We start from the raw sequence: 23,537 nt of genomic DNA on the forward strand, positions 1-23,537 counted from the left end.
ACTTGGAGGTCAGGGGAAGGAAATATTGCCCATTGCCCTCAATTAGGGGAAGGATGGGTGACTTCTCCATACTGGCACCAGAAGATGAAGCCAGGCAAACATGACTCAGATCTCCAGACCATCAGCAATGCATTTAAAAGCCAAACTAATTCTCCCTCCTCAGACAATTTTTCCTCCACACAAGTAATTTCTGCCATGAAAAAGGCATATAAGAGATACCCACTGCTATGCTCCTTCTCCCTGCCAGGCTTGATGTTATAGTTTTCTCAGAGTTTCTTCACCCCAAATCCCGTGATTTTTATTTAAAAATCTAAAGTTCTCCTCAATAACAGGCAGACAGGTTTTCATGGCTTTTTTTAACGTGTGAAGAGAGCAAAACTATTCTGAGAGATTCACACGGAGAGGCAAACAGGTCATCATAGGATTTCCTAGGGATCAGGAGCCTGAAGAGATTTGGCCAGAAGTAGGTCACATACTTGTCTATGAAAACAAATAATTAGTCATGTAAAACTATACATTGGGTGACTTCCAAAGGGAACAAAAGACATGGCAGCAAACCAGGCAGAAACTGAGGTAATATAGGACACTGTTTCAAAGCCATTTTGCATACTGGATGTGCCTGCCTTGTTCAGGGAAAACTCTTCTTGTTTTACACAGGGGAACAGCAAGCAGGCAGCTTTCTGTCTACCAGAGCCTCTCCAGACACTCTTACTTCTCTAGAGAGAATGACACAAGCCTATATTTTCTAACAAGAAGATATTCCCACCCTCAGGCTGAAATCAATAGTAGTTAAGGTCTGCATTAGTATCTGTCACAGGTTCTTCAAAGACCCCACCAAAATAACCAGGCCTTGCTGTGTGACTGTGAAGCAAGCACTTTGTAGGGTGGATGCAGCCTGTGGTCCACATCCCTGTGACTCTGAACTGACAGCAGTTCAGAGGGGTGAGAACAGCTTGAGAGTGCAGCTGCTGCTCCCAGGCCAGGGCAAGGCATGCTGGAAACTCTCTGGCTCCTTCTGTCAACACTTAGAGAAAAAGTTACAAAGAGAGGTTAGCTGTTTCCTAAGAATTAATGACAGGGTCTGTGCTGAAATAGGGACTTTGCTCAAGGGAAGAAACTCACAAGAGGAAGGAGTAAATGCAGGTTATGAAGTACTTAGCTGGCCTGTACTTTCTGGAGATGTACAACAGGGTTTAATGGGGTCCTCTTTGGCTTTGGCACTGGAAGGATGGAGTCGTGTTTACCAACACATGTTGAGCAAGCACTACCAAAATACTGCCAGCAGAAAGAAAACAAAACTGTAGCTCTGCAGCTTGGACCAACATCTGACAACTAAGCATGACTGGTAAAAAATAACTAAAAAGAGGCTGTGACATGGCTCAGTTTGAAAACACATGCTTTTTAGAAAAAGCTACAAAACTCTTTGCTATATTTCCACAGTGTATCAGTGGTCGTCTGTGCCCAGTGCCCTGTGTAGCACTGGAAAATGGCATTTCTATTAAAACAATGAAGAAAGAAAGAAAGAAAGAAAGAAAGAAAGAAAGAAAGAAAGAAAGAAAGAAAGAAAGAAAGAAAGAAAAAGAAAGAAAGAAAGAAAGAAAGAAAGAAAGAAAGAAAGAAAGAAAGAAAGAAAGAAAGAAAGAAAATATAGTGCTCAGAGAGGCAGCTCCATTGCACAGAGGCACAACTCTTTGACCTGTTTGAAATAAAGAAAGTAAGAATAGTACAGGAGTGATAGTAGTGGTTAATAAATGCTAGAAGGCACACAAACAAAATACCCTACATAAACTTTTCTGGATTACCACATTCAGACTCTCCTAACCAGTAAGTAAAATATTCTCTTTTCTCTGGCACCCTGAAGCTCCTGTCTTTGCTGTCATTTCCAGCTGTGTTCTCACTCATGACCTTTGTTTCATTTTGGTTTTCAAAGAATAGACAACAAAATAAGACATTCTCTTTAGGAGATGTATTCAGCAGTGAACTTCTGACTAGGAGTTAATAAGAGTTCAGGATTTACTAAAAGCAGCTCCAAAGCATCGTAGATATTTTCAAAATCAAAGGATCTTTTCAAAACCATGTTCCACTCTTTCTCTGCCACAAGAATGACGCTCAGTGCTACCCTGCTGCTGCATTTACCTTGTCTGGCTGTATATTCATTGTCTTCAATCAGCCTTGCCAATCCAAAGTCAGCAATCTTGCATATTAGGCCATTGCCCACCAAGATGTTTGCAGACCTCAGATCTCTGTGTATGTAATTCATCCGCTCAATGTACGCCATTCCTGCAGCCACCTGTGAACAGCGGGAAAGACAAACCATGCATTTAAAACAAATTCAATACATACATGGGCTAGAAAACACGTACACCTCACTTCTCAGTGCTCTGGAGACAGACCTGGGCCGCCATGTCCACCAAATTCGGTAACTTCAAAGCTCTTCCTTCTCCATCCTTTAAGAAATCTAGCAAACTCCCTGAAAATGCAGAGTTGATACAACAGGAGATGTTAGGGAAACAACTCATCAGAATGGAGGTGCAGCAATATGTACAATATTAAAGACAGCAATGTTTCAAATTCAAGGGACAGTTTCAAAAAAACCCATAATATCTCCAAATTCTCCTATTGTAGTCACTTCACTCTCTAAGTTTGCTTGCAGAAGAATGTGCCACTGAGAGTTGCAGAGAAAAGAAATGGGATTGTTTTAAATTTTCCTGCCCATTACTGAGAAAGTTGATCTTTCTTAAATTTCCAGTGCTCTTTAAAATTACATGCCTGCTGCTCTCTAAAGGCCTCAGCTAACTGCAAAGCAGCAGCTCAGTTCCAAGCCATACAAGTTATGGAAGAAGTCAGATCCCAGCTCAACCTGCTCCAAAAGAAAGGTCAGCCCGGAGCCTGGTGAGCCCGAGGGGGATAGCATTTGCAAAGGCTATTTTTCTTTAGAAATTGGTAGTGCTTCTCCTCTAGGTAAACCAGAACTAAATACAACATGAACAGCATTAATTTTAGAAGACAAAGAAGAGATTAGATGAAATGAAAGCAACTTTAGCAAAAGTCACAAGAACATCGCTTTCCCGTGCAAGGGAAAACATGAAAGTACCCTGTTGCTTTAAAAAAAGGGCCTAGGACATTATAGCTTCTGTCCTAATCTTGTACCTGAACAGAAAATATTGCAGTCTCCTTTAAATAAGGCTAGAGAAATGGTTTAATAAATAAAGGAAAAAGACAGATGAATAAGCATTTCTCCCTTGATAAATCGTTAGCCTCAAGCTCACATCCAAAGATGTAAAATGTTACAGTACAAACCAGTAAAGTAAGCCAAAATAAACCCCATACTTCAGAAGGGTTTTGAAAAGCCTTTATTTTTAAAGGGAAAAAGCATATGCTTGTCACTGAGACATGATTAAAGTGTGAGTTAGTCAGGGCTTGGATGCCTCTGAGGAGGGAGGTGGGCAAGCACCTGCCAGGAAAATAAAAGTCAACTCCAAATAGACTGCAAGAATGCACTTAAAATTTCAGAGTGTATCCTCCAATGTACAATGAAACTTCCCTGCGAGAACTTATGTTTCCTATTTGGTTCATTTGCTTTTCCAAAACAAGCAGAGTTTTTGCTCTGCTCTCAGCACCCCTGCTGGAGATCTGATGGAGCAAAAAGTTTTCTTTTTCTCATTTTACTACACCGTTACCAGCTAAGTAGCTTAAGGAAGAGAATGGAGAAAGGGAAAGTGAAGGAAAAAGAGGAGGGAAAGAATAACATGTGCAAATCTTGTATTAAGATGATAATGGGGTGGACTGAAAGTAAAGTGTGATCTGAGAAGGAGGTGCAGTGACAAGATTCAGGGTTGGCTGAATGAAGAAACAGAAATCCTAGGCCAACAAGTAAACACTGAAAGATGTCCTAAGAACTCCCCGATGCCAGGAAGAGTTATGATCTTGGGAAGCAGCATGTAGTATCAAACCTAGAAATGCATACCACAGGTCAGGGAAGTTAAAATGCTGATGCAGTTGGAATCACTTAGCCTGTACCAGCTTCTCTTTCCTTCAGCTAGTACAGATTTTCTTTGTACATCAGGTTTTGGGCCCAGTTTATAGTGGAACTCATAATTCTTCTGAAGCCAGAGGTGACTCTAGTTTCCTGTTCCCTCTCTCATTCCTTGCATGCACCCTGCTGCACCTCCCTTTGCATCCCCAAGGAGAACCAATAAAGAAAGAATATTATCAAGCACAGCAGCTTTGGCTTCACCTTTACTCATGTACTCTGTGACAATATAGATAGGCTCTTCAGATACCACAGCATAAAGTTGGACCAATTTGTCATGTTTTAGCTTCTTCATGATTTGGGCTTCCTCTAAGAAGGATTCTGGAGACATGGTACCAGGCTTCAGGGTCTTGATAGCCACTTTAGTATTTCCATTCCATGTACCTACAAGCACAGACACTTAGTTAGATTAAATCTCTTCCGCTCCTTTTTCTGCCTGATGCCTAATATAAGCAAGGAAAAAAATAGCAAGGACATTTCATGTAAGGTTTTTTAAAAAATTTGGTTTCCCATGTTGCCTTATCATTATATTCCTCCCACACCTCCTTCATAGTTTAGTCTTTTTCTGTTACACTGAAAAATAATTCTCCCATTTGGCACTGGGGCACAGTTGCCATCGTCCTACTCAGACAATGTTTCCAGTGATCTCTCCAGAAACTTTCTCTAAGTAAGAAACCTGAGACTGCTGAAACCCATCTTTGTGTATTCCCTTGCTAACAAGAAATTGCTAGACAACAACACAGCTCCAGTCACAGATTTGGACAATAAAGCTGGTTAAACCAGAACTTCTAATTTGCAACACATTTCAACATTTTGGTTTTGTTCTGGATCAGATGAAAAAAAACCAAAATAACAACCCAACAAAAAACTCCTGAGAAACAAATCCTGAATTGATTTCATTTTAGAAATACAGGTGTGTTTCCAAATTGAAATGTGTCTTTTTCCTTCCCCTCCTTATCCGCAGGACTTGCTGACAGAAAATGAGGTGTTCCTGTCCACTTCAGTTTGCTCTTTACTCGTGGTCAGCAGTGAAATGGACAATTTTTCAGTCATCACCTACCAAGGCTCCTGGAACACCCAAAAGCCCGCCCAAGAACCTGATGAGAGCTGGGGAAGGCTGGCTCAGGGCATCCTGCAAGAGGTGGGGCTTCACTTGGGTATTTGCAAGGGGGAGGAGGAGTACTGGAAAGAAAGAAAACCCTGAAGACCTATTTATGTTAAGAGTGGGTCTTTTGTTTGGTTTTTTTTGTGTAGGAAGGAAAAAGAAGGAAAATGAAAAATGGGCAGAAATGCCACTTTCCTACTGCCTTCTGGTTTTACTTTGCCCAGACTAGCCAGAACCCAGCTCCAGAGGCAGGGCTGACATGGCTTTGAATGTGATCTGTAGATAAGGAGCTGCTGTGTGATAAAGCAGAACAACACTAAATGATTTCGGGAATTAATCACATTAAAAACTAATCCTCTGTAGTTAAGCATGAGGATAGCAAAAAACTCACAAAGTACACAAAGACTGTGTCAAAAAAAGGTAATGTGTAAAATAACCCAGTTTATCTTTGTTAAAAGTACATGAAAACTGACAGGGCTCAGCTGCTGCATGGGAACTGGTTAGGCCAAAATAACTTTATTGTGAGCTTTTGCAACCTGACAGAGTATAAAAGGAGCCATAAAATGGGGTTTTTTTTGTGCAAATGCAATCCCAAATGTCTGGTGGGAGCTTGAGGCACATATTAGTCAAAAATGTGCAGGGCAAGTTTGATTTTCATTAAGCCTTGACTGCCTTCTACCAGTTTAGTGCCAGGTACCACTCCCCTGTCACTGGAGTAACGCCTTGAGTTACCACCTCTGCTACCCCAGCACACTTCAGAAGGACTCCTGAAGCCTTAATTTCTCTCAGTTCTTCAAACCAGAGCTGAAGCAGGACCTTGCTCTTTTGCATTCCTTTGTAAGCTGGGAAGGATGTGGTTTTGCCTCTAATTTCAAGCAGGGTGGCCAAAATCTTTTCTGATGGGTGACAGGGAGCGTGTTTTGTCTGGAGTCACTGAGGCTCCAGACTAATGCAGTGTGCCATCAGTCACGACCACTTTTCAGAGGTACCACAAATTATATGAACCAGGAATAAAACCAGAGTTTCATGGGCACCAGACTGGCTTTAATAAAATAGGATCTCATCTCATGTGTTAACAGGATTAATTGTGCACTCTCTATTTTAATAAAAATCCCAGGACTCATTCTATTACCATGAAGTGTTTTCAGCAAGTCTGTTTTTAAACATTTTTATGATTTTCTCCAGTTCAAAAAAAGAAAATCAAACAAAAATATTAAGTTATCCTCTCAGCCCTGATCCCAGTTTAAATTCTTAAGTTTTCTTGTTCTGTTTTGGTAAATTTCTCTAATAGAAAAATATCATAAGCTTCCTTCTGAATTCTTCCCATATGTACTAAGTTACTTCTTAATGATTTTTTAAATTAATTTTTACTGTGTTAATCTACTCTAATTTGGTAATGTTTCAGGGCTGTTAACATATTTTTACTATACATTAAGAAACATAATTTCATAATTATAATAATAATTTTTGCATTTCTGACAGATACTTCGTACTGGTACTTGGCACTTTATTTCTCGTAGCTGATTTTTTCTTTTTTTTTTTTTTGAATTTATTTATTTTTTAACATTTGTTCCTTTAACTTGTTGCATTGATTTAAGATCTATGGCACACAGAGCTGACCATAAGGTATTAACATCAACCATAAACTTGTGCATGCATTCAAGATGGAGAACAAGAACGAGAAACTGCAATTATCTGGAAATGCCAGTAGAAATGCAAACAGCTTTCTTTTCAACAGGTCAACTGTAATTTGGTGAGATTCTAGAAATTTCTATATTTCTAGTCTATAAATTCTATAAATCTCACAGGCTTGCTGTGCTCCTTGCTGTAGTCCTGCAATGGGAAACAGCTGCAAGAACCCAGGAGAACCCACTGGCTGTTTTGGCTGTACATATTTTTGTGTCACTGCAACAAAAGGAGTGGTCAAACTGCCCTCTCAAATTTTTGTGAAGAAACAACGTATAGTGATTCTTTATTTGAATTGGTAATTTTAGAGTCTATACAGAATGCAATTTGGCACAGGAATTGAGCCACATCTCATGAAATGGCCACTATGTAGTGTTTCAATGCTATGGGCATACTAAGATTTATGTAAATTGCTATTGTTTTGTATTCATTAAAAGAATGAGGCCCATGATGGTTGAGTTAAGCTGGCAAGTGTGCAGAAAACAATGTCAGTGGATTTGAAAGGTCAGTATTTCTAGGCTTCAAAGTGGGGGGTTCAGCTGGGCCTGGCAAGTTTTGCCTCTCTTGTCCCTGGTCTCTATACTGAGTTACTGGGTTCTGCTGCAGATACAAATTTCACAGACACTTGAAGAATTGGATTCATGAGAAAGCTAGCTCAACAATATCAGCTTGCTGATATCTGCCAATATTTTTAAACTGGGAGAGTGGATGGGAACATTTTCAGGATGTGATTCCATCAGTGATACAACACTCGAGGAAAGAAAAATGCTTACTTACCAGATTAATTTCTGGTTAGCCAGTCTGCCCTACAGGTTTAGCATCATTCCTATTTTGATACCTAGCAATTGTGTAGTCACCCAAATAAAGCCAATACACTCAATGAATTTGAATGTCCTAACCTTTCATACCACTATGTGCAAGTGAAAGGCAGCATCCCCATGGATTACTATATTTACATTTGACTGTTTCAGGCAATATAAACTAACATTTCATACTATTATGATCTTTTAGCTTTAAGATCTATACTTGTAATGTTTATTTCTGCCAAGAGGGCCTTAAAAGATCCATCCAAAGCAAAATATATTCTCTGCCTTACCACGCCACACTTCAGCGAAACACCCCTGACCAAGCTTCTGTTCCAGAAATAATGAATCACGTGCAACTTCCCATGCATCTTTAGCCAATCCAACAGTTTGTGGGGTATTATTCGTAGCAATCACAGTTAAGTTAAAACACAAACCGTCAGCTTTCTCTATAGGAGAGGAAATTAATAAAAAAACACACTTATAATCCAAAATTATGCATGCATTGAGAAAGATGGAAGGTGAGGGTCTCTCAGTGCTGCATTAAAGTTCATTTGCAAACACTGTTTTTTGGATTCTTTTGTTAGCTTACAGAAAAAGGCTTCTTGGTATGGCCAAGAGATTACTATGCGAGCCTTGATTTATTATTAAGACAGTGGTAATTTGTCAAAATCAAGACCTTCCAAGGAAACATGGATTTTCAGTTTTCTTTTGCCATCAATTATAGTGAAAGTTGAAGATTAAAGGATTTCAAAGTCAAAGACATTATTCCAAAGCCATTTTTCCTAACAGTTTGAGCTTCACAGATTTTTTTTTTCTTGTGGGTCACAATGTCCTACATTTTCACCTTCCATCTTGTAATCCCCACACAGAGAGCTATTTTAGAGTAATTATTTTGCTCCATACCCATCCATACTTCCCCAAACTGCCCATTTCCCAGTCTCTTGATCAACTGTAGGGATTCTCGTGGAATTTCCCAGACATCTTTGGTTTTGACAGACAGATCAGTAAGCCTTGGCATTCCTTTATGACAGGGGACTACTAAGCGGCAGCAAAGACCTGCAGCTCTCTCTGATGGAGCCAGAAGTGAAGCCAACAGCAAAGGAGAGGAAAGAAAAAAAAGTGTGACATGAAACAAATACAGTAAGCATAAAAACAATGCTACTCACAACAGCTGTTAGTTGCATACCACAAAGCATCCTGGAAGATTAGGAATTGAACACTGAAACATATTCATTTGAGACAGAGCAGGAAATATTTTAGACTCTGCACGGCCTGAAATGGAAGGTGACCACATTGGTTTCTCTTGCAGACTCAGGATTTCCCTCCTCCCACAATGCTGCATTAAGATTACCTCTTGAGTGACTGGTTTACTATGGTACAGTATAGCTTTTAAAAAATAATTTGTCAGTTACAATCTGATTTGTTTCTGCACTGAGTAAAAGAAACACAGAGAATATTAATTAATTTTTTTTCTGACAAATCACAGCCATGAAAATTTAGTGGACTTTTTGTAGCTTGGGAAAAGGCATTTACTATATCCTGCTCTGTAAAAAGGTGTCTTTGTAGGTGTCATGCAAGTCTGACATTCTTTCTAGAGCAAACCTTCACTAGCATATGCATCCAGTCCTACATTGTTTGAGGCAGATTCATGATATTATCTCTTGCAAAGCTTCACAGAAGACTGAACTGTGACAAAAGTCACACAAGATATTTTGGCAAGAGTAAAAACAGTGATATATATACATACATATGAAATACATATACACACATATTTGATGAGGAGTGTACCATGCTGCACAAAGCAGATTGCAATATAAAGCCTGCACAGAGACTTGCATCTAAAAGCAAGTGCAGCAGAGCAGAACAAGGTGGGGAAGTGCAATTGCACTTCAGACTCAAACATGATCTGCATTCTTCTGTGCAGGATTTCTTTCTATGCACATGAACAGGTTGTTTCAGCATCATAAGATGGGCAAGAATTGAAGTTCCTTGCAACACCAAGCTCCACCTCATTAGCACAACTGTGCATTGTGGCTCCCCCAGAATTCAGAGTGCAGAGCAGGCAGTTAGAGGGAGCCTGCATGGTTTGAGTCAGCTGGGGCTGGGATGGAATGAAGGACTCCTGTGTTCATCTGGGTCTTGGAGGATTCAAGGGAAACTTCTGGACTGCTGTACCGTGTCTCCACAGCTAGCCTGCCTGGATCCTACTGATTATGCCTCTGTGTTACACAGAAAGAAATGGCTGTTTCCAGATCTATTTGTTTCTGCATCTGCGCATGGAAAATATGCCACCCAAATAAGCTAATCACAGGAAACTAAAATTTGGTGTAAACCAACTGCTATAGTGAGGCTGTAAATTATCTTCCTTATATGTGAGTTTTATACCTCATTTAGCTTGAAGTAGAGTCATGAGAAGCAACTAGAAATCCTCCCTGGCAGCATACACCCATCAGGAATTGGGTGGAGAAGACAGCCAGATGTCTAGTATGAATAGCATAAGAATACAGCAGACAGAATACAAAGAATACAGAAAAATGCCCCACAGAGAAGTTGATTTCCCAAGTAAAAATTATGAAAAGTTTTTGAGCAGCAAGCATTTGGGTAATTTGTTAATAATATTATAAAAAGCTAAAGTGAAGGGAAAAAAAACCCCAAAGAGCAAATAACTAAAAATATAAATTTCTGCTTAAAAATGACCATGCTGAGAAGCATGGTGGTCTTCTGTGTAAGAACCAGTTGTCCTATGCAGGGGTCTGGGGGGCTTTGAAGTTGCACTTGTACACCAATTGCCAGTGACGGCAGGATGTACTTTTGGGTGGAATAGTGCATGCCACACTTTATTCACAGGAATAATTAAAAAAAAAATTGGTGGGTGAACACAAATAGTGTGTATAAAGAAACATGCATATTGCCTTATTTATTTAAAGTAATTTAAATGTTAATACTTTCCCACAGAACAAAAATCCAGTGGGAAAATATATGTAATGTATCTAATATATGCAAACATTTTGGCCATTGTTTTAGGTGACTGAATTCCACAGTGCAATTCCTATTTGCTTTATTAGCAATAGTGTGCTGCAAAATGGCACATAGTAGTGCTCACTTATTCACAGGGAATTCATGCTTGGAGATGTGCAAGTCAAATTTGGTAATTCTGCTTGCTTAGAAGAGGGAGAGCTGGCAAAACCTTTAGCGCAGTAAAGTGTTAGGTTTTAAAAGCTCTGCTGCTGTATCCTGTGAACAGCACTCAAAGACATTTGTAACTCTAATGGGAAAGGGATAACAGAAGATGCATTACAACAAGCAAGAGTCATAGATCAAATGACTCTTTAGGGCATCTCACACATACATCAGCTCAGTAGCAAACACTTCTGTTTTAAAATACTTCAGAGCGCCATATATTATCTAAAAAATTACCTGAGTAATGCTGAACCAGCTGCTGAAGGGTTTCAAATTGTGCCCGAGTTGTGATATAATATCCACCATTGTCAAGTTTACGAATCTTATAATGTTTGACATGATCTCCTTTCATATCATCCCAGTCTCGAATAGACAGGGAATAGGCACCTGTTCCAAACAAAGGAGAAATAAAAAACTGTAATTAGCTTTTAATCACAAAGATTTCTGTTTCCTAGTCAGTTGTTACAAAGTGAAAGAGACATTGCTTCCAAAAAGCTCACTGTATCCTGAAAAAGAACAAATTAATCTAACACAACGAGATAAGTGTTACAGAAATCCTGGAATGTTCACAACCATGTCCCTTTCACAATATTCTAGAAAGATATCAGGACTTCAGTGTAAATGAAAACTCACATTTTAACATTTACTGCTCCAGGCTGTTAAATTGACTTTTCCTGTTCTAAGTGTCAGGTTACACTGCAAATACTGTACTTTATGTAAATGCCAGTGGGTGGTAAATACCAAGATTTTCACAGGAAGCTCTGGAGATAATGACTTTATATATGGGCAGTGGTCTTATTCAGATGGATCTCAAACTTCTTTACAAACAACCAAATAAAGACTTTATACACCACAGTCTTTGGAAAGTAACACTGCACCAAGATTGAGCACCAGTAGATCAGCAAGAACTTTGTGTTTAACTTCCCAAATCTATGTGGCGCTTCAGAACTTACTAGTGGGATTCAGATGCCCTAACACAGGGATTAAGTGCCATGTGAGATGTCTCAGGACATGCTGTTTGGCAGGTTTCCCACAGGCTGTCACATTTTTCCAGCCATGTGGATGCCCTGCAGGCATTTGAAGTGGCTCTGGATGCTCAAGCCAGGTAAAGGAACCTCAGTTGATGGACTTAGTTTTAGGTGCAGCGGTGGTAGTCTGCAGGGGGCTTGATTTATATGCCCATACATAAGCCTCTGGTGCTATGAGGGCAGCTGAATCCCAGCCCAGTTTCCATGAGTGTTCTGGCACTGTGGTGTAATGCTGGTGTGGGCACTCGGTGTCTGCACTCATGGGTGGCTGAACTGAGCCTTGGTTTCCTGCTGACTACAAAAACAGGTCAGCCACCTACGTGGAGATCTGCACATTCAGGTGTCTTACTTTGGAGGACAGTTCTATTTCACATCTAGTGACACACTGGATAGTGTTCTCTACAGTGTCAAAAGCAAAGCCACTTTTTTTACAGCATAACGAGTCATCTGAATAAAAACATGGCCCATTTCAAAGGCAGCAAAGGAAACAAGTCCTCACACATGGCTCAGACAAATGTTGTGTTTATTCAAGGGAATTTAGGCATTAAAAGGAGAAGAGGAAACTGTCAGCTGCAGAGAGCTCAGGAAGGTCCTCCTTCTGAAGGAGGTAACCATGTCAGCTAAGGGCAGAAAAGGAAAACTACCAGCAAAGAGTTTTGTATAACATGAAAGGTGGTCCCAGTGTAAGATGTCTTCCTTCGATGTATCCTCAGGAAAAAGCCTCCTTGACCACGTTAGCCAACAACAGGTTACACTGGTGGGTGGCTAATCCCTGAGGGAGATGCAATGAGCAAAGTGTCTCCACCCTGACTCCAAGGACGTCTCAAATTCCCTGTTGTTTGTCCCCTATATAGGAGGAAAAGAGCCAGCACTTAGAACAGATGATTCTGGTTTATTTGAATGGGAGGCACCCTTGAAGGAGTGTCAGGGGTTATGTCTCTTTTTTCCCCCCTTAAAAAAAAAATTACTTTCATGTATTTATTTTGGTGGGGTTGGAGCTAGATCATCTTTAAGGTCCCTTCCAACTCCAGCCTTGCTGTGATTCTATGATTTCTAAGTGCAGAAAAATACTAGTTGCTCAGGACAATTTTCTGAAGAGTTTCTCCCCCTGAATCAGTACATTTCTCTCAACTAGGAGTTCAAATCTTTTTGGTGATTTGCAAGCACATCTTGTGCATGCTTTGTCCCACCACTCTGGGCTGTACATTGTCAGCCTCCTTTCAGAATTTTCCAGGCACTCTTCTCCACCTCCGCATTTTAGAGTTTTGATCCACTGGCAGCAGCTGTATTTTCTTTAGTCACGCTCCCTGCATATCTGGTCACTATTTTAGATTCTTTAGGAAAATGTAAACAATCTGTTCCTCCAGGTCTGCAATCAGAGCTGTGTGGGTGGCCCTCTGTGGACCCCTGCTGACCTCAGATCAGTCAGGACTGGAGCTTTTGTTCAAACCTGGACATAAACAAGAACCAAGATGTATTTCATTATTCATTTATTTAGGCTGTTGGTTATCTATATCATTAATTATTACCTGATGGCAAATTTAAGTACGAGAGATAAAAAGAATAAAAAATTGGGATATAATTAAGACATTACAATATATCATACTAATGATTTTTTAAAATAAAGCCAAACAACTAAGACCAGACAATCTTGAAAGTTGGAGATTGAAACCAGGTGAATGATTACACAGACAAGAGCTGATGAAGTACCTGGGTAGTCAGGCTTGAAAAAATGAAAAGCCAGCTCCATATGATTTATTTTGAAAGTAAGAAGGAGAAGGCAACCATGATCAAGGGAGGTTAAATTAATACTGTAATCATCTGTGATGATACTCCTAACAGGATCCTGATTAATTTTATTATTGTTATTATTTAAAGCAGAAGGGACAATTCTAGGTCATAAAACAATTCCCGCCTTAAGCCTACAATGCCTAGTTAGGGTAGGGCATTTTGAGAAGACTCATGGCAGAGCACACCATTTGAGCCCACCCAACTGATTTTTTTTCTCTCTCGAGCGCTCTGTTTACTTTTAACAACATACTCAAACATCACAATGATGAAAAGGGCAATAGGCATTTTTTACAAAAAACCCACATGCATGTTTGTTTTTTTTTCCTATAGTTTTGATTCAAACTCTGCTTGAAGATGTAGAGAGCTTTAAATGCAGAGAAATTAAACATGTTGCTCTAAGTCCCCCTGTGATGGATTACTGCATTTCCCCAATGCTTTTGTGTCTCACAAGAAATTAGAAAAACCTCTGACATAGCTAAGTAAACAGTGCTGCAAACATTATCTCCTGTCACTGTATAAAAAACTGGGGAAACCAGACTAAACTGATAATGTGGTTTAGAGAAACAGTGTTGTGTTTGTTTTCAGGATCCATGGCTGCATATATGAGTGAGTTTTTAAACTTGGCACAGAGTGGGATGAAGTCCTGCTCCTCACACACATCAGAGCAACTGTTGGTGAAAAAAAAACAGGTGGAGGCTATTTGAAGAAAAAGAGCAAGTTAGAGCCTGTCTTGCTCCCAGTGAGAGTGCCTCACTGCTATGGGAAGAATGGTGAAGCTGTGGGGTGAAAAGAAATTGTCTGCCTGGAACAACAGGAAATCTACTCAGATTTTGCACCAAAAAGAGTCTTCAGAGTCATAGGCAGCAAAGGAAGAATCCAGTTACTGCAGGAGGGAATAATGCAAAACTTAAAATTTAAGATGATTGAAAGCAGCATCTGAAGATAAGTCAGGGAGAGAGGAGTGTATGAACTGCTTCTTTAAACTCTTTCACCAGCCATGACATCTTGCACGCTAAGCCTAGCTGATAGTGTGCTCTGATCAAAGCACTGACAAGCTGGTGTTTTAATTATGTGAACCATCATTAGACTACGGAACTTGTATGGAATTAATTCTAGTGACTTATGCCTCCCACAGCTTTTGTTTTGGATTGGTGGTTAATTGAGAAATGGCCAGGTTTGTTTTTACTTAGTTGCAGGTTTCCTGCTCAATAGTTGCTCAATTAGAAAGATCTTTTCATACATGTGAAGCTTTTGAAGAAGATGTTGACAGGCCTTGTGAGCAAAATGTAAAAGCAGAAATAGCACCCACCAAGAAAACTGGAACTCTTCCAATACTTTTTAGGGGGAAGGAGGAGAATACACCCTTCCACTTGACTTAAACAGAATGGATACAATTGAATACTTTATGAATATATTAATTAGAAGTATATTCAAGTATTTTCCCTGTTAATATATGAAGTTGAAACTGCTGCATAATTCTTTTTCTCCTTTTTTTTTTTTGCTCCCCCCAAAGATCCAGCATTTCAAAAGTTCACACCATGTGGCTTGCACCGCAGATACCGTGGGTTGAATGTGAGTTGTACTTCGGTTGTTCTCTCCTTTGAACACTTGCCCTAAGACCTAGGATGTCCAGACATCCAATTCCCTAACACAAATGCATGCAAAATGATAGTTATGTCTACTTTCATACCACTGAAAACAGTATATCACACAGTCAGCACAATTTTTCCCATATTCTCATTCATAGTCAGAATACCTTTGCCCAGCCTACCTTTGGTAGTTTCGCTCTCCCGGATCAAGAAGGTACCTCTAGGGTTTCCAAATGACAGCAGCTGCCTCTCAGCATCTTTTCGGCCAAGCTTGCCAAAGTACCACCTTAGGGAAATACCAGAAATAGTAAGACAAATGCTATGTAGCATTACCAAATAGTGTCACAAAGCCCGGGCATGGACAGGATTTTGTGTAGGAACTGTGGTTACCCAGATACAGTCGACCATTTTTGTCACACCTTGTCTCTTCTATCATGCTGGGAAGCCACCATGACAAACTGTGTAGTAGATGTTCCTTGTGCTGAGCAGTAGCTCTTTGCATTAAGCCTGTAATCAGCAGCTGCTGAGAGTGCTTGGTGTCCTCTGACAAAGGCCAGACTTGGGCAAACCAAGATGTGGTGGGTGGAGGGTGTACACAAGGAAAAGGGCAGAAAACTGTTGCTGCCAAAGAGCAGTATTTGTGCAGATGTTACTATAAATATTTGACTTACATAGTGATTTAGTAGTACTCAATATTTTTGTTGTAGCACAGCTATAAAATCTAAGTAGAAGGATGAGATTCAACCACTTTACTTGTGGTTCTGTAAGAGGCTTTCAGAGTTGCAGCCTTTTTTGCTTCCTGCAGCAATGTTTTTGTGTTGTTTCACAATCAACCAAGAACAACCTGAAGTACAGACTCCAGTTGTACTTGCTCAGCTCTATAAGCTCCTCCACTGTATCTTTTGTATTGGAAATAATGTGAATGCACACATCACTTCTTTTCTTCGCATAGAAAATAAATCCTCATTGGGCAGCCTTGTATATGCATTGTGGGCATCCTACCTATCCTAGGATTTGTATCTGTTGATACAACATGCCCTCTTTAATGGACAGTTTGCACACAAATTGACTCAAAATATTTTTACAAGTTGGTTCAGGAAAAGCAAGGGCACCTTTTGGTTAAAGCTTGAAATTAGCTGACAACTGAAAAAAGGAAGCAGACCTGTGTTCCTTTGGGTTTTCCTCTTTCGTTTTGACATTGAAAAAGCACTGAGCTCGTGCTTCTTTTGCTACTAATTACCTAATTATTTATCAGTGCAGTTAAGAACTGAAATAAATATAATGTAAGTAATTTGAAAAATCGCTGCAATCAATCAAAGCCAACTCCTCACACCGCCTTCTAATACAGCAATAATGGGTCTTAAGAACAAAAAAAGAAAACATACTCCTCTGCTTGGATGGAATCGACTGGAGCCACATAATTACTGGGAATGTAACCAGTTTCGCCTGTTGTCAAGGAACGGGCCTCCCACCAGTCTCCTTCCCTGTGGAAACAGAGGTGAGGAGAAGTGAGAGCAAGACACAGCTGTAAAAAGACACAGCTCTGTTAACAGCACCCAAAACTGCGCGGCCGTACGAAGCCACAGCAACTCATCTCTTCATCACTGGCATGCTTCCGAGACAGCTGTTTGCCCCTAAACTCCAATAATATGCATATTTCTTTGCATCTAGAATTATTGCAGCAGGGATTAATAGTGTAGCCTTTCAGATGCAGTGTAACAGCGTGAAGAGGCAGAACAGCCCAGTGTAACCAGGTTTAGTGAGGGCTGAATTTGGACTAGAATATTGAAAACTGTGTCCATAACAATTATTCTAATACAGACCCTTGAAAGAGCTTATAGGAAAATTGCCAAAATGAATGCTGTGTTCTGGTTTTGGCAGGGATAGAGTTAATTTTCCTCAAAGTAGCTGCTCTGGGACTACGTTTTGGATTTGTGCTGGAAACAATGTTGATAAGGCAGGGATGTTTTCTTTACTGCTGAGCAGCATTCCCACAGTGTCAAGGCCTTTTCAGCCTCACACCCGAGCAGAGAGGGGGTGAGGGTGTGCATGGATCTGTGTGAGGGGACACAGCCAGGAGAGCTGACTCCAGCTGACCACAGGGGTATTCCATAACATATGGCATCATGATCAGCATGTAAAGCTGGGGAAGAAAAATGAAAATGGGGGGAATGTTTGGAGTGATGGAGTTTACCTTCCCAAGTCATGGTTAGGCATGATGGATACCTGCTTTCCTGGGGATGGCTGAACACCTGCCTGCCTATGGGAAGGCGTGATTGAATTCCTTGTTTTGCTTGGCTTCTGTGTGTGACTTTTACTTTACCTATTAAACTGCCTTTATCTCAACCCATGAGTTGTCTCACTTCTACCCTTCTGGTTCTCCGCCTGATCCCACCACAGGAGAAGTGAATGAATGGCTGTGTGGGGCTGACTTGTTCTCTGAGGTTAAACCACAATTCACTGCTAGTTTTAAATTTCTATGAGCATAATTAATCTGAAACCCAATGATATCAAAAAGCCATCTATCAACATGGCGTTTTAGATGGCCCTTAAGAATCACACTTCGTTGTTTAGATTCCCTCTGCTGGCCACCTGGAGGAGGTAGCACAAGATTAGGCTGCATTTTCAAATACTGACAAAAAGCTCTTCTACAACATTTAAATGTGAAGAGGTAAATGCAGGACCATCTTAAGGCAGCATTCTGTAGGCTGAGCATGAATTTTTGCTTTACACTGGTGCACACAGTGGGACAAGGTACTGCCTTTCAGACAATGCGCATTGCTGCAGTATATGTAGCTTTAAGAGAAGCTTTTTATTTCTCAGCTTTTTGCAGGATGCAATGATTTGGGATTTAGCAATTCCTATTTCATTCTCAGCATCAGATTCACTAATGTTTAACTCCTACCACTACTAATAAGCTTTCTCTCTTCTGTTTCTGGACTGCTTAGAAACTCTTTCTCAGTTCCCCTCTCTCCCCTTCTCTCTCTCTCTAAACCAGAGTCTTGCTCACTAAATAAAACGCTATTATCAAATATGACTGAAAAATTCAGCCTCTTCTGGAAGCAAACAGTTATAGAAAACACACTGTCTAAGCTAGTACTGGAAGGAAAGGTTGTGTCAAGGTGAATCCTTTAAATTTTCAACTTCACTTTATTTAACAGTTTTAAGGAGCACGAACTCTATGGGAAACAACCAGAAAACAGCTGTGATTAGTCAAAAAGAAGATGCTTCCAATTTTACAGTTCAAGAAACATGAAGTACAAATAGCTTTTGCAGAGGCTGGCAGTTGACTGTATTTTAATACAGCCTGTGTGCATTGGTATGTCAGGCAAATGGCCCTTTTTGTTTGTGTCTCTGGTATTGCCAGTGAAGTGCTAACCCTTCTCCCATAGGCTTGTAGAATATTTCTGAGGCATTATTCCACACTAAGCTTGATAAATTGTCCCACTCCATCTCTTGTCCTTACTGTGCAGAGAGTCCACTAGATGGAGATATCTTGTCGTGTCTAGGGAGGAAAAAAGTAGTCCTGTAGTTGATCACAGCATCAGGAACAACCCCCTCTTCTTTGACAGAGAAGCTTAAATCTCTCAAAGCACTGCCAAAAAGGAGGAATGCAGGCTTTTTTCACAGCTCTTAATTTTAGACCTGCAGCTGAGGTAGGAGGAAGCTAGTCAGTGGGGCCAGACAGGGTGTGGTGGTGGGAATGCTGGGGATGGCCCAGTGTTTCAAAGTCCCAAAGTCAGGTTCTGCTCTGAACCACTCTACAGGTACCTCCTTTACCCAGACTGCCTTTAGTAAAATTTCTGGGTTCAAATAACAGGGATACCCCGTGTATGTAATTTCAGATGTTGTGCTGAATGTTTGCTCCAAAGCACAAATCAAACTTCATTTGTTGAGAGCTAAAGCAAAACCCAAATCCAAACCCCTCAAAAAACTCCAGACAAACTACATTTTTGCACATATATGCCTTCTATTTGCAAGCAGCATTGGCAGGTGCTTAAAAATAGTCTTATTTCATGTAATTCCTGATATAATCGAAGAGAGGAAGCATTCTTACAGAAAAACAGGTTTCTGGAGATTCCCAGTCTGGCTATCACTATTCCAGAGCTATGGTTAGGGCCATGTTTATAAGCAAAGAGACCTAACTACAATGGGAACTGAGTTTCTATAATCCTACAGGAAAAATCAATTAATGCTTGGTCTTTTTTCCTTTCTTAGAAACCCTTCTTCCAGGCAGTAATTACCTGCATCAAAATGCATGTACTGCAACCATTGACATTAAGAGGAATCTCTCTGCCTCACCAACTCCGAGGATGATTGCTCCATAAGTCCTGGTGAGCACTGCCAGATTTCACCAACTGGCATGTACAAGGTATTTATAATGTGTGGAACTTCTTGTTTCAAGTTATGGCATAGTTTGTGCAAGGTTAGGAAAGCAGAAGGCAATGTGAACAAAAATGGATCATAGGTTTAAAAAGAGCCCGTTTCCAACAGCTAATTTAGAAGCAGAAAGGTTTTAAACTGCTGCTCCCTCTACAATTCATAACTGAAGTTTCTGTGCTTTCATCTACATCAAAGCTCTTTAGCTTCATGAAATATTCCACAGAATTACCTGATTTTTTTTTTTAAACTTCAATGCACATTGAGCCAATTCCAACCTTGCAGTTGCTATATTAAAATTACCAGGAGTTGCACCAAGGGTGAATTTGCCTCATTGTCACATATTATAAGAGAAAAAGAGAAGACCAATATCACAAAGCCTTTAGAAAGTGACATACTTGGTTGTTAACCCATTTTTACCTCTACATGATGTCAGTAGTGAACATAACACAGAGCCTGCCACTTTATGCTCTTAGCCAAGAGTTACAAGATGTTCAGATATAGGTCAGTAGCACAGTGAGTTTTAGAAGTTATTTTTAAATCGCTAAGGGATTTTTTTTGTTCTGTGGGCAGTTGATAAAATTAATTTAGAGTTGATGATTTCCAGGATGGAAATGTGGTTTTCATGTCAGATGCGACAGAATTTAGGGAGTTCTGACTACATGATCTACCTTTAAAGGGAGAAAAATGCTTTTGAACCTGGCACGTGAGTCTGGATAATGACTCTTCTGTGAAACAGCTTTTAGCTCATTTCTGTGTAGGGATACTTGCAGCAGATTGGAAAAAGTGTTAGCACATGCCTTGCAGAACCTCTGTAGCTACTGATGAGGTACAGAGCTGTTAGTCTCTGAATGTGCGGTTAGTGTAAAATGTAACCAGTAAATCACACAATCTAACACCTTTTTTTAAAGAAAAGCTGCATGTGGTTGAAGGTTTTTCCCCAACATTACAGCACTTTGCAAAACTGCACTAAATGCAAGGACCAGTAAGTAAGCATAGAGTAAATCCCCTCCAAACTTGAATATCCAACATCAGATTTTACTAATGGCATAAGCAAACATTATTGTAAACATTTTAACTTTGAAACTATTAAAAAGTAGATTCCCAAGCCTAAAACTTACGAGCTGTTAAGTATCTGGAATTTTTCTCCTTTGTGAAAACTCAAGTCATCTTCTGTTCTTGCTTCATAGTCATAAAGCGCCACAAAAAGAGTTACACCTAAAGAAAAAGACAGGTGGGTTATACTCCATCACAAAAGACAGGAGGGAAACGACCCTCAAGAGATGATGTGGCTAAGCCACAGGTAAGCTACTCCAGCTGCTGAGGAGCAAACCAAACTGAGCCCTCCAACTTCCTGAACGATTCTCATCTCTCTGATCTTATGCAGCCAGTGGTCACTCCACCTCCTTTGTTCTGTACAGTCACAGGATCCCAAGCAGGCAAAGGGGGTTTAAAGGACAGTTTAGCCATAGCCATGCCATGTGTTTAACTACTTGAGGTGGCTCAGCCCACACTTTACATTCCCTAGTAGAGGGATGAGGCAGTTAGCCAAATTTGGCATGTACACATAATTTCTCAGCCCCAAGTGAACCTGCAAATTAGCAAAGGTAGGGGTAAAGACCCACACCCACCCTACTTCAATTCTTCACATTATTTCATGAAATAACTCTTCCTAAAAGCAACATGCTGAGACAGTCAGGACTCTGCTGTAGACATATGATTGACACTATGAGCACTAAAATAAAACTTTGAAGCTCACCTGTTCCTCCTCTTGTACGCAGCGTCCCTGTATGAGAGGAGGAGTTGACTCCACCAAAAACGGTCAGCCCTTGGCCTCCTGTGGCATGGAAGTTGTTGTAGTTTGGGATTGAAGTCACACCAAAGCTAGGATAGTGCTGCGGAGTAGGATCTGTCCCATAGCGGTAGCCTGAGCTTTGAGTTAAACTGCCATCCCTCTCATCTGTCAGTTTTGTTGCTTCTTTATCCTTACATTGCACACAGCCCATTATCTAAAATCCTAGGAGAGGAAGGAAAGGATAGGTGCTCATAGGTTGATGCTCACCAGGTCTCCTCCAAATGCACATATGATGAGGCTCAAATTAAGTTCACTGCTCAAAAGTTAAGTACTTTGGAAAAAAGCCTGCAGTGGTTTGAATATAAACAGCAACATGTAGGAAAAAAGCTCACACAAAATCTTCCCTGAGGCCTGGGGAAGGGGGTCCTGCCTGCTCTTAGGGTAGTGGCAGATCTTTGTCCAGCCCTGACAGGCAATATTTTGCATGGAGGGACCAAGAGGATGAAACCCATCTTGCTCACCTTTGCCAGGAGGATGCAATGGGCAGGTGAAGGACTCAGCCAAAAAAGTGCAGCTAGAGGTGTTCAAGACTGCCCTCAGACACAGAATGAGGCAGCTTGTGGTTCATATTTGACTTTGCTAACTACACACAAGTGGACTTCACCTAAAGACAATAAAAACCTTCTTCCATTGCTGGAGTTCTGCATGGCAGGCAGAAAAGCAGCCACAGTGTGCTAAGAATTATTACAGCAGGAAAGTAGGAGGGAGATATCAGAGAGCACAGCTAAAAAAAAAAAAGGAGCTAAAACCACTGGTAACAGAAGGTGGGGCTGGCAAAGGTACACATGTTAAGAAACTAGAGAAACTCCCAGAAGAATTAACACGTCAAATGCAGAGCAACTCCAAGTACAGATTCTGCACAGGATGAAACTGAGAGGGTTTCAGAAATTACAGCTTCAAAAGGTTGCTCCAACATTTTTTTTTTTTTAAATTCTTGTAACCTCCTGTGCAGCACCCTCATGGGACACAACCAGGGCCTGGGTCAATCTTTTTTTTATTTCAGGTGCCTGTCTCTCTCTGTATGGGGGTAGACAGAGGGTGATTTGCCACATCACAGAGGCAGTCCTGCCAGGTTATTCCTGTCACCTGTGCTGCCTTTCATCTGCTAGCTGTAACTTTCTTTAATCCACGTGGTGGTGTTACTGGACTCCTTCCTATTAACCCAAATTGGACCTAGACACAAAACTTGAGTTTCTGGAGTTGGGTGTGTTGAACCTAGGGAATCAGGTACTTGCCTGGATGCATCCTTGATCTGAACCAGTAACAGTGACTCTTAGATGCAACCTGGCACAAAAAACAACATACTCTGAACAGTGGGGTTGGAGGAGAGGTGGCAGAAAAAAATATTAAAAAATTACTTACTAGACATACTTTTTTCAGACTATATAAGTGGGAAGAAAATGCAGAGAACAGAAAAATATATAGAGAAGTATTTTTTTTCCCCACATTTATTTTCAGACAATATCTATTACTTTGGGTAAATAAAAAGTCTACGCTTTTTGAAATTTTTAAATTTTTCTGCAGCTGTCAGGCTGGCTATTTTCTATGCCTTACCCCAACATCAACACAAGAAATTGGTTTTGACAAACTCATGGGATTCGGAAAAAGAATGTTTCACCAGTGCTGATGCTTGAAAAATTATGCAGCAGTTCCCTGTTTTACTGTGACAGTCCACAGTCTGCATACCTGCTTCCCACATCTAACCTGCCTAATTAAAAAGAAAAACACTTCGGTTGAAGGGCTTTTCTACAGTTTGCAGATTCTTCCAGTTATTCTACAAGACTGTTCAGAAAAACAAGCACCATTTTATTTGCCCAATGTGACACCCATCCACAAAAAGGAGCAGAAAGAGGATCTGGAAAAATCTAGGCCTGTCAGTCTGACCTTGGTGCCCAGGAAGGTTATGGAACAAATCATCTTGAGCGCTATCACAGGGCACACACAGGACCGCCAATGGATCAGACCCAGCCAGACTGGGTTTAGCACTGGGCACAGCCCTCAATGCCATGGTCTAGTCGACAAGGCAGTGATCAGTCAAAGGTTGGATGCTATGGTCTCAGAGGTCTTTTCCAACCTAAATGATT

At 40.5% G+C, this 23,537-nt stretch overlaps 1 protein-coding gene across 1 annotated transcript in view; it reads right to left on the reverse strand.

The window, feature by feature from the left end:
* The window catches only part of FYN (FYN proto-oncogene, Src family tyrosine kinase), a 52,180-nt gene that overhangs the window by 18,448 nt on the left and 10,195 nt on the right, over nt 1-23,537 (reverse strand). The window contains exons 2-10 of the mRNA XM_062489952.1: nt 21,358-21,615; nt 20,720-20,816; nt 16,604-16,702; nt 15,401-15,504; nt 11,048-11,197; nt 7,921-8,076; nt 4,238-4,417; nt 2,394-2,470; nt 2,137-2,290 (exon numbers count right to left, since the gene is read on the reverse strand). Of these exons, the coding sequence (XP_062345936.1) occupies nt 2,137-2,290; nt 2,394-2,470; nt 4,238-4,417; nt 7,921-8,076; nt 11,048-11,197; nt 15,401-15,504; nt 16,604-16,702; nt 20,720-20,816; nt 21,358-21,604 (1,264 nt within the window). The 5' untranslated portion in view covers nt 21,605-21,615. The remainder of the gene's footprint in view (nt 1-2,136; nt 2,291-2,393; nt 2,471-4,237; nt 4,418-7,920; nt 8,077-11,047; nt 11,198-15,400; nt 15,505-16,603; nt 16,703-20,719; nt 20,817-21,357; nt 21,616-23,537) is intronic.

Source organism: Cinclus cinclus, chromosome 3, assembly GCF_963662255.1.
Source record: "Cinclus cinclus chromosome 3, bCinCin1.1, whole genome shotgun sequence".
NCBI classification, from domain to species: Eukaryota; Metazoa; Chordata; class Aves; order Passeriformes; family Cinclidae; genus Cinclus; species Cinclus cinclus.